At 38.6% G+C, this 14561-nt stretch overlaps 1 protein-coding gene across 1 annotated transcript in view; it reads left to right on the plus strand.

The window, feature by feature from the left end:
* LOC104333384 (guanine nucleotide-binding protein G(q) subunit alpha) overlaps nt 1-7766 on the plus strand; it is a 139029-nt gene extending 131263 nt beyond the window's left edge. Inside the window, exon 7 of the mRNA XM_075447267.1 lies at nt 2902-7766. Coding sequence (XP_075303382.1) covers nt 2902-3092 — 191 coding nt within the window. The 3' untranslated portion in view covers nt 3093-7766. The remainder of the gene's footprint in view (nt 1-2901) is intronic.
* The last annotated feature ends 6795 nt before the right edge of the window (nt 7767-14561 follow it).

Consider the following 14561-nt stretch of genomic DNA (forward strand, 5'->3'; position numbering starts at 1 on the left):
ATTGTAGTGAGGGGCTGAACACAGTACTCGAGGTGCAGCCTGACCAGTGCTGAGTACACTGGCACGATCACCTCCCTACTCCTGGCCACACTGTTCTTGATACAAGCCAGGATGCCGTTGGCCTTCTTGGCCACCTGGGTACACTGCTGGCTCATGTTCAGCCAGCTGTCGACCAACACTGCCAGGTCCTTTTCTGCCAGGCAGCTTTCCAGCCACTCTTCCCCAAGTCTGTAGAATTGTGTGGGGTTGTTGTGACCCACGTGCGGGACCTGGCACTTGTTGACCCTCGTACAGCTGGCCTTGGCCCATTGATCCAGTCTGTCCAGATCCCTCTGCAGAGCCTTCCGACCCTCAGACAGATCAACACTCCTGCCCAGCTTGGTGTCATCTGCAGACTTACTGAGGGAACACTCAATCCCCTCATCCAGATCACTGATAAAGATGTTAAACAAGACCGGACCCAAAACTGAGTCCTGGGGAACACCATTTGTGACCGGCCACCAGCTGGATTTAACTCCTTTCACCACCACTCTCTGGGCTCGGCCATTCAGCCAGTTCTTTATCCAGCGAAGAGTACACCCATCCATACCATGGGCAGGTAGTTTCCCCAGGAGGGTGCTGTGGGGAACAGTGTCAAAGGCCTTACTACAGTCCAGGCAGACAACATCCACAGCCTTTCCCTCATCTGCTAAGTGGGTCACCTGGTCATAGAAGGAGATCAGGTTGATCAAGCAGGACCTGCCTTTCATGAAACCATGCTGGCTGGGCCTGATCCCCTGGTTGTCCTTCCCATGCCCGGTGAGCGCACTCAGGAAGGATGAATTGCTCCATATTCTTGCCTGACACTCAGGTCAGGTTGACAGGCCTGTAGTTCCTGGGACCCTCCTTCTGGCCCTTCTTATAGATGGGTGTTATGCTGGCAGTCCTCCAGTCATCTGAGACCTTCCCTGTTAGCCAGGACTGCTGATAAACAATGGAGAGTGGCTTGGCCAGCTCCTGCACCAGCTCCCTCAGTACTCTCAGGTGGATCCCGTCTGGCCCCCTGGACTTGTAAGTGTCCAGGTGGTACAGCAGGTCATTAACTGCTTCCTCCTGGATTATGGGAGGTTTGTTCTACACTTGTTCCCTGTCTTCCAGCACTGGGGGCTGACTACCCTGGGGGTAACCAGTCTGACTATTGAAGACTGAGGCAAAGCAGGCATGAAGTACTTCAGCCTTTTCCTCATCCTTGTTGGTAATACTCCCCTCAGCATCCAATAAGGGATGGAGACTGTCCTTGGCTCCCTTTTTGTTGTTGATGTATTTGTAAAAAGTTTTTTTGTTGTCCCCTACAACAGTGGCCAGCCTGAGTTCTAGCTGGGCTTTTGCCTTTCTAATTTCCTCTCTGCATGACCTAAAGAGATCCCTGTACTCCTCTTAAGTCACCTGCCCTTTCTTCCATAGGTGGTAGACCCTCCTTTTATTCCTGAGTCCTGGCAAGAGCTCCGTGTTCAGCCAGGCTGGTCGACTTCCCCGCCGGTTCATCTTGTGGCACATGGGGACAGCCTGCTCCTGTGCCTTTAAGACTTCCTCCTTGAAGACTGTCCAGCCTTCCTGGACCCCTTCGCTCTTCAGCACTCTCTCCCAAGCTATGCTCTCAACCAGCGTCTTGAACAGGCCAAAGTCTGCAATGTAGTACTTCTTACTTATATATTGAACATGACATGTAGGGACACTCTTTGAATACTGCTTATGATTTCTCTTCCATGCATTCCCTACCTAAATTTCATGGAATTAACCAAATTGGAAATGTTATTCAATCATTACCTTGAAGTATTAAAAATAAGGCTTATTATCCGATTGTTGAAAAATATGTGAGCCTGTGCTAATCCCCAAAGTACAGATTTCATAACTAATGAAGGACAGAGCTACATACAACAGTGGAGCGCTGGTACTTAAATTGCTATATGACAAGAACAGGACTAATGAAGAGAATAGGAGCAGGAGGCAGCACAGAAAACACGAGTGTTCTGTAGAAGCCCACGTTCCAGAAACAGGAGAGCAAGGGGATAATGGCCTTCGGAAATGATGCTGGAATAATGGAACAGAGTTCAACGGCTTGTGGCTAATTCTTGCCACAGTGTTCTTGCTTCTGCACTGCTCTTTTGGCTGTAAATGTGAATGAATCCTCACTATTCCAGGCTGGAAATCATTACTTTACCTTCTGTCTTCAGCTTTACAGAACATGTGGTTTGGTTACATAGACTCTGCATCCTCCTGAGAATTATAACCTTAATTTAGATCTCATAGGATCATTATCATACATAATTTAGATAACAGGTGATCTGTTAGAACATGAGCAATCAAACAGCTTCAGCTGGAGATCACGTGTGTTTTATTATCACCGAAGTAAATGAAGTTCTATTGGTGACAGCGTCAGACCAGTTCAGGATATAACTTCATTATGCTACCTATTAAAATCCGCATAAAACTAGTAACTGTTGCAGTGGTGAAAGAACTTAAGTATAATTTAAATATAGTAGCTGTAGACTGAACATTCACCAATTCCATTAATATTTTTAAAGATTTATAAATATAGCTGATTTTTGTTTTTCATTCCATGAAGTTAAAAATCACCTGTTCTACACATTACCTTGCCAAAGAAAGAGGATAGTCAGCAGGAAAAGAACAGCTTTGACATCATAGCTCTGACTTGATGAACTTGTGAAATTTCCTTCCATCTCTATTTTTTATAGTTCCTAACAGGAACAAAGTAGCCACTATATGATACTATCAATCAGTAAAAAGTTCTCTGTGTTCTCTTAATGTGAGGACCACAGACTGACCCTTTCTTGTTTTCTGTTGAAGTTCAAATATTGAACTGACTTTTAAGAAAACCGACTTTCTCTTCTTAATTATCAGGACCACAACGGGATGCACAAGCGGCACGAGAGTTCATCCTGAAGATGTTCGTAGACCTGAATCCAGACAGTGACAAAATTATCTACTCCCACTTCACATGCGCTACAGACACAGAGAATATCCGCTTCGTCTTTGCTGCTGTCAAGGACACAATCCTACAGTTAAACCTGAAGGAGTACAACCTGGTCTAACTGTGCCTAGGAGGCCCTCCAAAACCAACTTTGCGTGATTAAAGATATACAAGAGGGACTGTATTATCTGTGAAAACAATTTGCATAATACTAATTTATTGCCGGCCTGGACTCTGTGAATGTCCACAGAGTTTGTAGTTAATATTATGATTTTATTTAAAACTATATGGAGGAAAACCAAAAGATGCTGAAGTACATTCACAGCACATTTCCTCATTTTTTAGGCAGAACCTTGTGACTCAATGTGTTTTAAATTCTCAGTCTTACATTTACAAAAGATAGCAGTTTTTTGCTATTGAAGCAAAATCAAGCTGGTTTCCTCTTTCCCTGACCCTTTCTCTCTCCCTCCTTCCCACCCCCCTCCACCCCCTTTATCTTTTACAAGGTACAATGGCCTTTTTTTTCCTAGTTACATTCCTGGGTGAAATATTTTCTGCTGAGTGATTTGGTCAGGAAAATACGATCATCAGTACTTAAGTCATCAGTCATTCTGATTTTACAGTATGTACTTTCTCTGAAGGATCTTAAGTATTGATACTGTGATTTTTAGATTGATTACAGGGGTGTCTTCATTCTGTCTTCACTTTTGGGACTAGAATATTGGGATTGCAAAATAAAATTACAGTTGTCTAAGGATATTAAATTTCACCGTATTTGCACAGTTTGGAAAGGTGCACAGAAGACAGTAATGAAAAAGTCAAGACACAACCTGGGATGTACGTGGAATATGTTAGAGTCTCTTTTTAATTGCCATGTGCCATTTTTTCTCTCTTACTTTATTCATGAATGCCAAATAGAAATGTCATAGACACTACATTTTCCCCGGTGGCTACAGCCTGAAACAATGGGTTTTTTTCAGTTGTGTGGGGTTTTTTTCTTAAGTTAGAGCTTTTTTAAGTGTTCTTTTTCCACAGTAGAAAGATTATTTTTATTGTATAAAATTAAATGTTGCCAGATCTGGCTTTTTATAAAACCAATGCTCTTGAAACAGAAGGTATAGATTGAAATGCCAAACTGATGGGTTGGGAACTGACCTGATTGAGTCAACTGCCAAATGATAAACAAACAGTTTCAGCTCATATGTTCCCTTTTCTATGCCAAAACCAACAGTGTGAGTGAATATGCTACGAGGTGCACCAAGCACACGCATGTGGTCTACTAATTCAAAGATAGTGTAAATCTCTTCTTAGGTCAGATACGGCTTGAGATTGTTTTCTGTAATAATATCAAGGCACCTTTAGTTGTATAACAAGAAACTATTGGTGAGAGATTACATTCGGGAAGAACCTTTCTTGATAAGATTGCTTGTTAACTAACTGATTCACAGACGTTTGATAGGCTTTCATGCACAATAGCCTCTCTCAGTGTTCTTTGGAGAAGATTTATTAATGTAAATGAGGTGGTGAGAAAATCATTCTTGAAATTTAAATGTGCAATTTTTTAACAACAAAAATGCAGCACTCATTGATGAGCCTTTATTCTGCAGCTTAGGTTGAAAGGTGTTTTTTGACCAGGTGCACGATCCCTAGCAAGCTACAGAAAACTCAGAGTTCAGACATGTAATTGTATTGATTATCTGCAATGCCAAGTAGCACTAGAGTGCGCTTAACACAGAAATTGCTGCCTCATAGCAGCGGATGGGAGGTAGAAAAAATAATGGCTTATTAGTTGATTACCAAAGTTAACAATAAATACTAATGAGACGTTTTTCATCCTTTACCCTCCGTACTCCAAAACAACAATAATAAGAACAGTTGCTATTTTTTGCTCCCTCTTAAAACACCTTGTAATTTAAAACTGGTTGTAGGTATAGTGCAATTATGAATGCTATAATCATTGTACATACATCTATATATATATATGGCAGCATCCATATTGGCTTTGTAATCATTAATTTTTGGCAGATTGAATGTGCTGTATTGATATGTATCTATGTAATTGTATTGTATGTCTTATAGCTAATTCACATTTTAAATAATGTTATTTTATTTACTTTTTTAAGAGAGAAGAATGTAAATTTTGTCAGTTTATTTCTGACTAGGGATTTGTTGTTGTTTTTTATTTACAAAACAAAGAAAAATACTGTAGTACAGAGCGGTACTAGCATCGTGCTGTATAAAATTATTTGCACATTCCTGAGTAGAAGTAAATTGGAGACACCCGGACAGAGGCCATTCACATTCAAAACAATGCTTAAATCTTGTCAGGCCTTTATACAGCTTCTTTTATGGGAAGAATTTATGCTGTTATATCTAGGATTGGAACATATCTAGTACTGGAACATAAGCTTTTAAATACAAATTCAACTTATATTTGGCAGATTCATGTTAGGTTACTATTACTTTTCTAATAGGCTTTATTAGAAAAGTAAATATAGAGACATTTCAAACCATTGTACATAAGTACTAATGGGTATATGCTGTTGCCCTAAAAATACTATGAAAAAATATGGAAAATCAGATCAATCGAACAGTCTTTCAGAAACTACAGAAACCTTAGATATAACAACAACAACCAAAAAGTCACTATCATTAATGATTTTAAGGTGTTAAAGCATTTTATTTAATAAAGCTGAAGCAGGTAGACCTAGGTTATAAAAAGTGACACTGACATTCTGAGTAGGGGATCAGAGCAGTGACTTACATACAGCATTACAGAATTGGTCCTGTTCTTGCTATAAATGCAGCAGAACTTCTGTTTTCACAGTTCTACTGTTGATCATATCCCATCTTTTAACCAGGGAATACATTGCCCATGCTGGATTCAGAGCTATAAATGGAACTGGGGGGGGGGGGGGGGAGGAAGACAGTGTCTAACAAAGGTTTGGGTTTGTTTGATTTTTTTAAATCTATTTCATTTTGTTATGGGATATTGGGTGGGGGAGAAGGAGATGTGGTTCTTGAGTTTTGTATAAAAACAAAAGTTTACTCATGCTTTATAGTTATATTGTGATTGCAAAAGTTTTCAAGAGTGTGTGCCACAGGTCTACTTCTGGTATATTTTAGGTAAGTTGAACCTGTGGCATTGTTTAGATCATTTGAGCATGTTCTGGGGAAAAAAAAAAACACTAGGCATGCCAAGGCAAACTTTACATGAATCACCTAACACAGCATTGCAGTGTGACAGTTTACAAAAACATTTCCTTTCTAAATGACATAGCTGTTCCCACTTGCAGTATATTCCGTTGTGCTGTTGTTGTTGCTATTTTTTTAATTGGTGGTTTCTACTATGCCTTATAGTGCTTGAGTCCAGAAGTTTGTGCCTCTAACATGAAGCTGAAGGCAAAAACATCAAGACAGAAACCCTTTTAACTTTGCCAAAATTATTTGATTTCTTTGAATGTCATAAATGGGGGAAGAGGGAAGGAAAATGTCTTGCGAACCTGTGTATTCTACATGTTCACTAGCACAAGAAAGCTGTAATACATGTTTTACAGAAACCTTAAACTTGCCTTTTTCACAAATTAACTGGCGCAGTCCTTACATATATAGGATCATGCAGCTATAAGGGCAGTTTACTTTTTATAATTCAGACTCTTTTGATTGTCAAGGTGTATGAACTGTAATTTTTAATCATACTGCCACATGATTGTGAATCACTTTTTTAAGTTTGACAGTGGAGAAGAGACTTTTTATGCTGTGTATCAGTCAGAATTGACTGCATGATTTGCAAAAACTCTGAATGGGGGGGAAAAGGGCTGCATATAAAGACATTGCTAGACTCCCAGCCTTTGGGTGTAAGGTGCAGAAGACTTTCACGTTACTCAACCTCATGACCCTTTCCTTGTTACACATTCTTCACAAAAGAATGAAATATTAGGAGAAAACAAAGACATATTAGCCCACAGGAAAAAATAAAATTTACCCAATTAATTTATTATACATGCTGCTGTTCTTGGAGCTTTGTGCATGGTTATCCTGCAGACTATTACATTAGTGAACTAATGAAGTATGCACAGCATATTAAGAAGGCCTACAAATTATCTACCTCTAGCTTAGAGACCAGTAAAGTAAACATGTTTTGGAGAGGCCATCCTAACTTAGGAAATTAAAATGACCTGGTGCAGGTAATTAACCACAGTATTTTAGAAATCTACACGTTTGTAAATAGGTCCCTCTTTTGACATAAACCATAAATTCTAAAATTTAGTACATGTTAAACAACTAAAACGATCTGTCCCTGTCCAGTTTGTTAGTTTTGTAGAGATCTTGCAAAACCATACTCCTAGTTTGAGAAGAGGAGTTACTGATATTTCCTCTTTTTTGGCTTTTGGTTACCCATAACATTTTGAATTTTATCAGTCAAACCAGAAACATTTCTACATAGTCAACAATACATTGAGGGTCACTGTTTAGCTAGTTAAAGGGATTTTACTGTAAGTTTCACTCAAGCTTTTTCACAGTAGCCATGCTGCAGGAAAGAAAGGAATAGAGGAAGATTTTGAAGATAGTGTGAAAAATACAAAGTCAGCTAGATCAATCTTCTATAAATCTGTTGGTTTGGTTTTTTTCTCTCAAAATACAGTCTAAGCTGAACTCTGCTGCTGGATTCCTCATTTACCATGCTGCAGGAAATCCTTATTTGACCAATTTTTTTTGTGTGTGTGTGTGGGGGGGGTGTCAGATACATTTTTAAACTTGCAGTATTTAAAAATAAAGATCATATTTGCTGTTCTTGAAGTGTCATTTAAATGCATGTCTTGTGTGTTGTTTGAGGGACAAATAGTTTTTTTGGAAAAAAGCACTGTACAGTGATTGCCCCTCAAAAATGTTGCTGGTTAAAAATACAATATTTTTGGCCATAACTTCGTACTAGAGTATCTTCATTCCTTGAAATTTAGCTTTTCTGAAATACTATTTGGGTTTATTGTTTCTCCCAAAATGCTTCTTATTATGATAAATGTTGGATAGATTAATTATTCCATTACTACTTTTTAATTTTACATGCTCTGTCCTCATTGTCTAAATATTGAAATTTCCAGAATACCTTCATTACAGCCAGAACATTCAAAACATTTAAGGTTTGCTACAGTGGAGATACTCATTTGACAGTATTATTAAAGGGTTTTTTTGGCTTGTGTACAATGGAAACTGAGAAGCATGGGGGGAAAGAAATAATAGTCTATATCTCACTACTAGAAAACTTCCAGAATTTGTAGATGGTGAGGTGAATTTCTTAAGCGTTTTGGCTGACTGCAGTAGTACTGCAAGAGCAGACATGTTTCTTTGATCTTTTTGTTCGCCTGTGCGATAATAGGAGTAACAGAAAGATGCCTACATGTTGCTCTTCAGGAGTCTGGCTCATATCTGATCAGCAATCAGTGGATTGTCAAATCTTCCTTACTGAAGAAACAGAATTTCAGGCCAGTTGCAAAAATGAGTTTGTTCTCTATTATAAGATCACAACAGTTCAAGTAAGATTCTTGGAGTCCAGACAGTTTGCCTAAGCAAGGATCTGAGTGAATGGTTCCTGATTTTTGTTTCCTGCTGCAGAATGTAAGGGAAAGGGATCAGTGGAGAAGGATTTATTTTATCTTTATGTCTCAGTGAAGATAATGTCAACAAAAATTCAGTGTAAGTGGTGATATTTAGATACGTGAAATAGATGTAGAAACTGTATGTGTGATAAATTGTGCATAGTTGTGATAGAACCTTACATCACATACTATGATCACATCACCCGATTGCCAGCCACTTTGTAGGATACTGTCCCAAACACCTAGGAGTCCCAGAGCATTTGTAGACCACCAGAAAATACACAGTTGTCAGCTCCTCTGGAACACATCTGGTATCAGATCTGGTATCAAGGTGGCTGATCCCCTCTCATAGCTCATCACTACAAGAAGGAACTGCCCTCCAAGACCTCCTCAGTTTCCAGCGCTCAGCTGCATGAGGTTTTCCCTCTCCCTTTTGTCAGCCCTGCCGCTTGGCCAGCCAGTGAACTGAGTGAAAAACTCCAGTCGTTTTTGCTCTTCTTGCTTGGCCGGTTTAGTAGGCTAATTTTCAGAGGGTTCAGCCAGTTCAGCTAGTCAATGGTTCAAACAAATGCTGACTAAATGAAAAAAGGGGAGCAACACTCCTCTCCCTTTAAAATCTAGTCCTGTACAGTGTGTAGTATAAACCTTCATTTTATGCACTTCGTGTGCTATTAGTTACTCTGGCTTGGAAGGATTGTTCTTTTCACTTTGAAAGGTCTCAACTGTATTTTTATCCTGGAAAAAGAAGAAATGGTAGGACAAGAAAACCATTTTTCTGCTCCCGTTTAACAAGTTTGTGTATATATGGACTAAACCCAGCTGTAGTCAGACTGAAGCCAACAAGTCAAAGTTGGTGTTAGGGATGGAGAGCTATAAGAATTGGGCTTTCATTTGTCAAAGAGAAAAACAGAAAACAAAATAGTTCTTCATCTCCTGTAAGATCTTAAAGTTTTCCATCTTAGGGTAATTAAAATGCCTTGTCACTGTGCATGACGTTCAAGGTTTACTGTGTTTTTGTCCAAAGCGCTTCTTTTTTCTCCATTCACACTTGTCTATCACACTGATTAATTGCTTCCTGCCATCTAAAGAAAATATTTTTACAGTACTGCTTTATGTATGTACACTCTGGAATACTTTCCATTCCTTGCAAATTAAATGTAAATTGGTCTCCTAAAATTGAACAACTGATGAAGCGTAATACAACTGGAGACCACCACACTTTTTGCTTAATCTTATTTCATGTTCCTCCTGCCATCTTGTTTTGATTATTTTTCTGTATCTTTCCTTTGTCCCATTTGCCATAAAGAGATGGTTGCTTGACGTATCAGATTCAGTTCTGGTAATGATTACAGAAGTGATTATACTGGCTAAATACAAGACAAATTGTGAATAACAACAGAAAGTTCCTGGGATTGGGGGCAGATCCATTAGCCTTGTGGACAGGCATTTCAGAAAACAAAACTATGACACTGTAGCTGTAATACAGTCAACTGAATGATATAGTAGGCTAACATGGGCCAAACTGGGCCAAAATACCCATTTCAATATGTCATTTCTCATTGTCAGTAGAGAACTGTGTTTGCCAAGATGTTACTGAAAATTTCCTTTTTTTCGTACAGTCCTGTATGAGGTGGTTAATGCAGTGATCAAACTGGCACTCAAGAGATGCATTAATTGGACAATAAGTTCAAATGTATTCTTGCAGAGATAAGTTATTACACAAGATTACTTTATATGATGCTAACAAAGAAAGATGACTTGCATGCACTAAATATTTAAGATATTGCACTTTTATACATTTATTATAAAGAGGAATCACTCCTTAAAAATAAAATTCCATTTATCTCAAGGTGAAGTATCTGGAGTCTCTTAACAAATGTCAGTTAACTGTGCATACAAGCGTGATTATTGTATACTAGAGGTTAGTCAATTTTGTATAACATGCTGTAGAATATTTGGTTTATTGTAAAGGCTGATTTTGGAAATGCAAAACGACGTTTTGTAACAATATGTTGATTACTGCTTTTCTCAGCATGTCTTAGGAGACCCTTCACAGTTATTGACAGGACCTAATTTATTTTAGCTTATGAAATTGACTGCAGTGTAAAATCCATGATCAAGGTTTTTCCTCGAGTACTTAAGAACTTAAGTATTTTATCTGACTTCACCTAAGTTAAGCAACATGAGTCTGAGAGGCAAAAGGCCAGATATATACATAATCAGATTGGATACTTCTCTTGCGTAATGATATTTTAAGACATAAATTAGTAATATCACTATAATGTAGCTGATGGAGCTATTCATCTTGAATTGCAACAGGGTATTGTGCTACTAAAATGGAAGTAATCAGTTTTCCTTATATATATAATCACATTACTTAGAATCTTTACTAGGTGTCAGAGGTGTTCAAATGATGTTATAACTAATATTTGTAAAAACAGCTTAATTGATTTTCAGTATTTAATATGGTCTAGAAATTGTTTGCATCTCTTGTAAGAAAGTATAGAAATGGTGACACAAGTGGAAGATTTCTGTGGTTACGGATTAAACAATTCTCTTTTGATACATATTCACATTCATACATCCTGATTTCATTTCTGCTAATACAAAACAAAAGCAGCTCCACTGAAGATAGCGAAATGTAATTCTGAATTTAAAACCAAAAGAGTAAAACAGCATACAGCTCTAGAGGGTGAATATAGGATTCATCCTATATGATGGTTGTAGAGTGTAAATGAGCACAACAAATTTCAAAAGCAGAGAAAAGCTTAAGTAAGCTGAGAAACCATTTTGAGTCATTCAGGTGAGCGTTCACTTGTTCAAGGTTAATAGAAAATAAAAGCTGCGTATGAGATACTTTGTTAGCATATCTCTAAGAGACTTCTTTAAACAATTGTCACAAAAAATATGAAGTAATGCAGGTTAAGAGTTCTTTCTCCCTCACTCTGGTGTTCAAGAGTTCAGTAATACATACTGTTGCAGAGCGCTCAAAATGAATGACACCGCCAAATTGCAGCAGCGGGGAATAGTGTAACGCTGCGAGGCGTGGAAGGCTAACGTTACATACATAATCAAGCAAGTGAAACTGGTTTTGCTAGTTGACCTGCAAAATATGCATAATTCAATTATTTGGTATGTCGTAGCACTAGAAAATGTTATTGTGACTTCAGTGGCCTAGTGGATGGTCTTTTTCATTCATCACCCTTCAGTCATTCTAATGGCAATATGAAAGAACATTCGTTTTATGCTAGGCTGCAGAAAAAGAAGGTGAATTCGTTTCCCCAGCTCTCCAGCACTGAAAGTCCAGATTTGCTGTCTTAGAGAGCCAGGAGCATGATATTTATTTAGTATTCTGTTGCACAGTAAGCAAAAAGACAGATCTCTGCCACCAGAAATTAATGAAATGACAGGCAGGTTTAGCTGCTGGAGACTTCATTTTCTGCAATGTACTCACAGTACTTTAGTCTTTGCTTTCAATAATTCTGTGCCAAATACAATTTAGTAGAAGGGAGATAGATGCACTTGTCTGCCCAGAGGTCTTTGAGTAAAAATTTGGCTCCAGTGAGATCTATGAAGAAGAAAGCTGCTTGTCAGAGAAAGCTTCTCTTAGAGCTCATCACCTGAAATTTCCCAACGTTTACTTGCTATTTGAAGTTCCGTAAGTAACAGAAGTTGAAGCATTAGTGTAACGAAAGCGTGGACTTCCATCACCGACAGCAGCTGGTCTTGAGCAGACTGACTCTTGTCTACCTGGCATTATTTAAAATGCTCGTGGTTACATGGAAGTTCCCATATGGTCCACTGCTGTCCCTGTGATCCACTGTGCCACCTGTGAATCCAGGGTCTGGAAGGGTGGAAATTTTAATAGAAAGTCTTGGCGTCTGATGTTTCGTTTCTGCATTCAAAGCAAGAGCAGTTCTGCTGTTCCTTCAGTGGAGCAGAATATCTCTACCACATCTCTTTTTATTCTCTTTTTGTATCTCTTTTGTTTACAGAGAAAACACAATGTAAAAAGATAAGTAGCCTATACATCTGCTACCAAGTCATCCACACAGGCCCCTGACCGTAATGTTACATAACAGGCTTCTCATAAGATTCTTAGCAATTTATATTTACTAGATTCCAATACCAAAAGTATTTTCTAATTTCTGCTGGAACTGCATGGCCTGCTTTGTTGTGGATAAATGTTGCTATTTTGAGGATCAAAATGACTGAATGTCTATGAAAAGTAAATTAAACATGCTGTTATGGAGGTTATTTCGGGCCTTGCCCTCATCTCTCGTACTTTTTTTCACAATTTTTCACTGTGCTCAGTGGGCACAAATTAAATGTTGAGTAATTTTTAAATGTCACCAGTAGGTTGGAAGTGAATGATATGTCAGTCACTCTTCAAAACAAAACTGAAGGTGGTCACCTACCAGGATGATGGAAAATCATGCCAGAAATATAGAGGAGTTTTCTTCCTGGCAGAAAAATCAACTGTAATTAAAAGATGCTTAAAGTGTAGGAGTTAATGAAGCGCCTATTTCTCATAAATACATCAAGATAGGAGTTTTTTGGTAAACTTAGCAACATGTATTTTGGTCGAATTTGCCATTCAAAACAAACATGCCTATTTTATATGTTGTTATAAGGGCAGAATATTAAAAATCTGTACATTTTATTTGATCTAGAGCGTCACTCACGTCAGAGAACCTGTTCTTCTGTGCAGTCACCCTTGCATGCTTTCTTTATACCTGCTTGAGCCTTCTGAAAATGATGTGTGGATTAAACACTCCCATAGAGATTGACTTCGTTTAAAACTCATTAATTTAAGACAGTTCCCCATTTCCTCAGTTGCTAAAACTTATTACTTGCTTATGTGGTCTCATTTTGATGCTGCATAGACTGCAGGAGTACCTTACTTGTACAGTGGGTGTATTGGTGCAGTCTGCCTCTGAAAGGATCTGAATGGCTAAAACTAACCAGCTACGACTCCCTGTCTGCTGAAAGACCTTCTTCACTTCTCAGTAGCACTGTGTAACTCCCCACTGAGTTCTGGAGGGGGAGAAATGCTGGAGGCGGCTTTAACTAATTGTGAACCAACAAAAAAAGCCTCCTTGATGTCACGGTGCACACCACTTTCTTATTAGAATTGCCACACACCGTTCACTGTCAAAGCTTGAATCTTTGCGGTCTCAGAGGTATAAAATTCAGCCTACATCCCACTATTCTGACACAAGGCGAATAAAATCTGGTGAATGCCATGCAAACCATTACTTTACCAGCTGCTCCTAAGTTAATACTCTCGATGACCCTAAACTGCTGCCATTTGACTCAGAAAGGCCATGCCTTTCGGCTTCTGTATCTTGTAGCTTGAGGAGTCACTTGTATTTGCTTTGTTCAGTGAGGAGTGCCTCGGCTCCTGAAACAGGGTTCTGTTAGGTAGACCGGCCTCGGCAAGTGGAGTTACTTTTCAACTTAGTATATTTGTTAAGTTACCATCCCTTCCAGAGGTCTCAACTGCAGAGACCTTAAGGCATTTAGTGACCTTGAAAGAGCAATTACCTAACTAAGGCACATCTGGCAGCCAGAAATGTGGTGTTCTAAGTTGTGTAACATTAAGTTTCTTTCCTGAAGAAAGATCCCATTTTTCAGTGGATTTCTCTTTTTCCTCCCGCTACAAGCCTTGCACTCCATGAACAATCACATATCGAAAGTTTAAAATTCCAGTACCTTTTTTTTTTTTCCTGTCTTGTGTATGGCTAAGACCATCAGATAGTCTCTATGGCTGTTCATGTCAATTTGCTAAACTTTTAAATATAAAGATACTTCTAAAAGGAGAATGTCTAATTTGATGATGATTGGTATCGTGATAACCAGACTGCTAGTGTAGTTTTATGACAGTAATTAGAGTATACACTCTGCAGAGCCTTAGATCCTTAGATGAGTACGTTTGTAACTCTGCTAAAGAATATCTTAATTTTGAACACCTGTGCATCATCTACCCCTAA

The sequence above is a fragment of the Opisthocomus hoazin genome, chromosome Z, assembly GCF_030867145.1.
Source record: "Opisthocomus hoazin isolate bOpiHoa1 chromosome Z, bOpiHoa1.hap1, whole genome shotgun sequence".
In the NCBI taxonomy this organism is placed as follows: Eukaryota; Metazoa; Chordata; class Aves; order Opisthocomiformes; family Opisthocomidae; genus Opisthocomus; species Opisthocomus hoazin.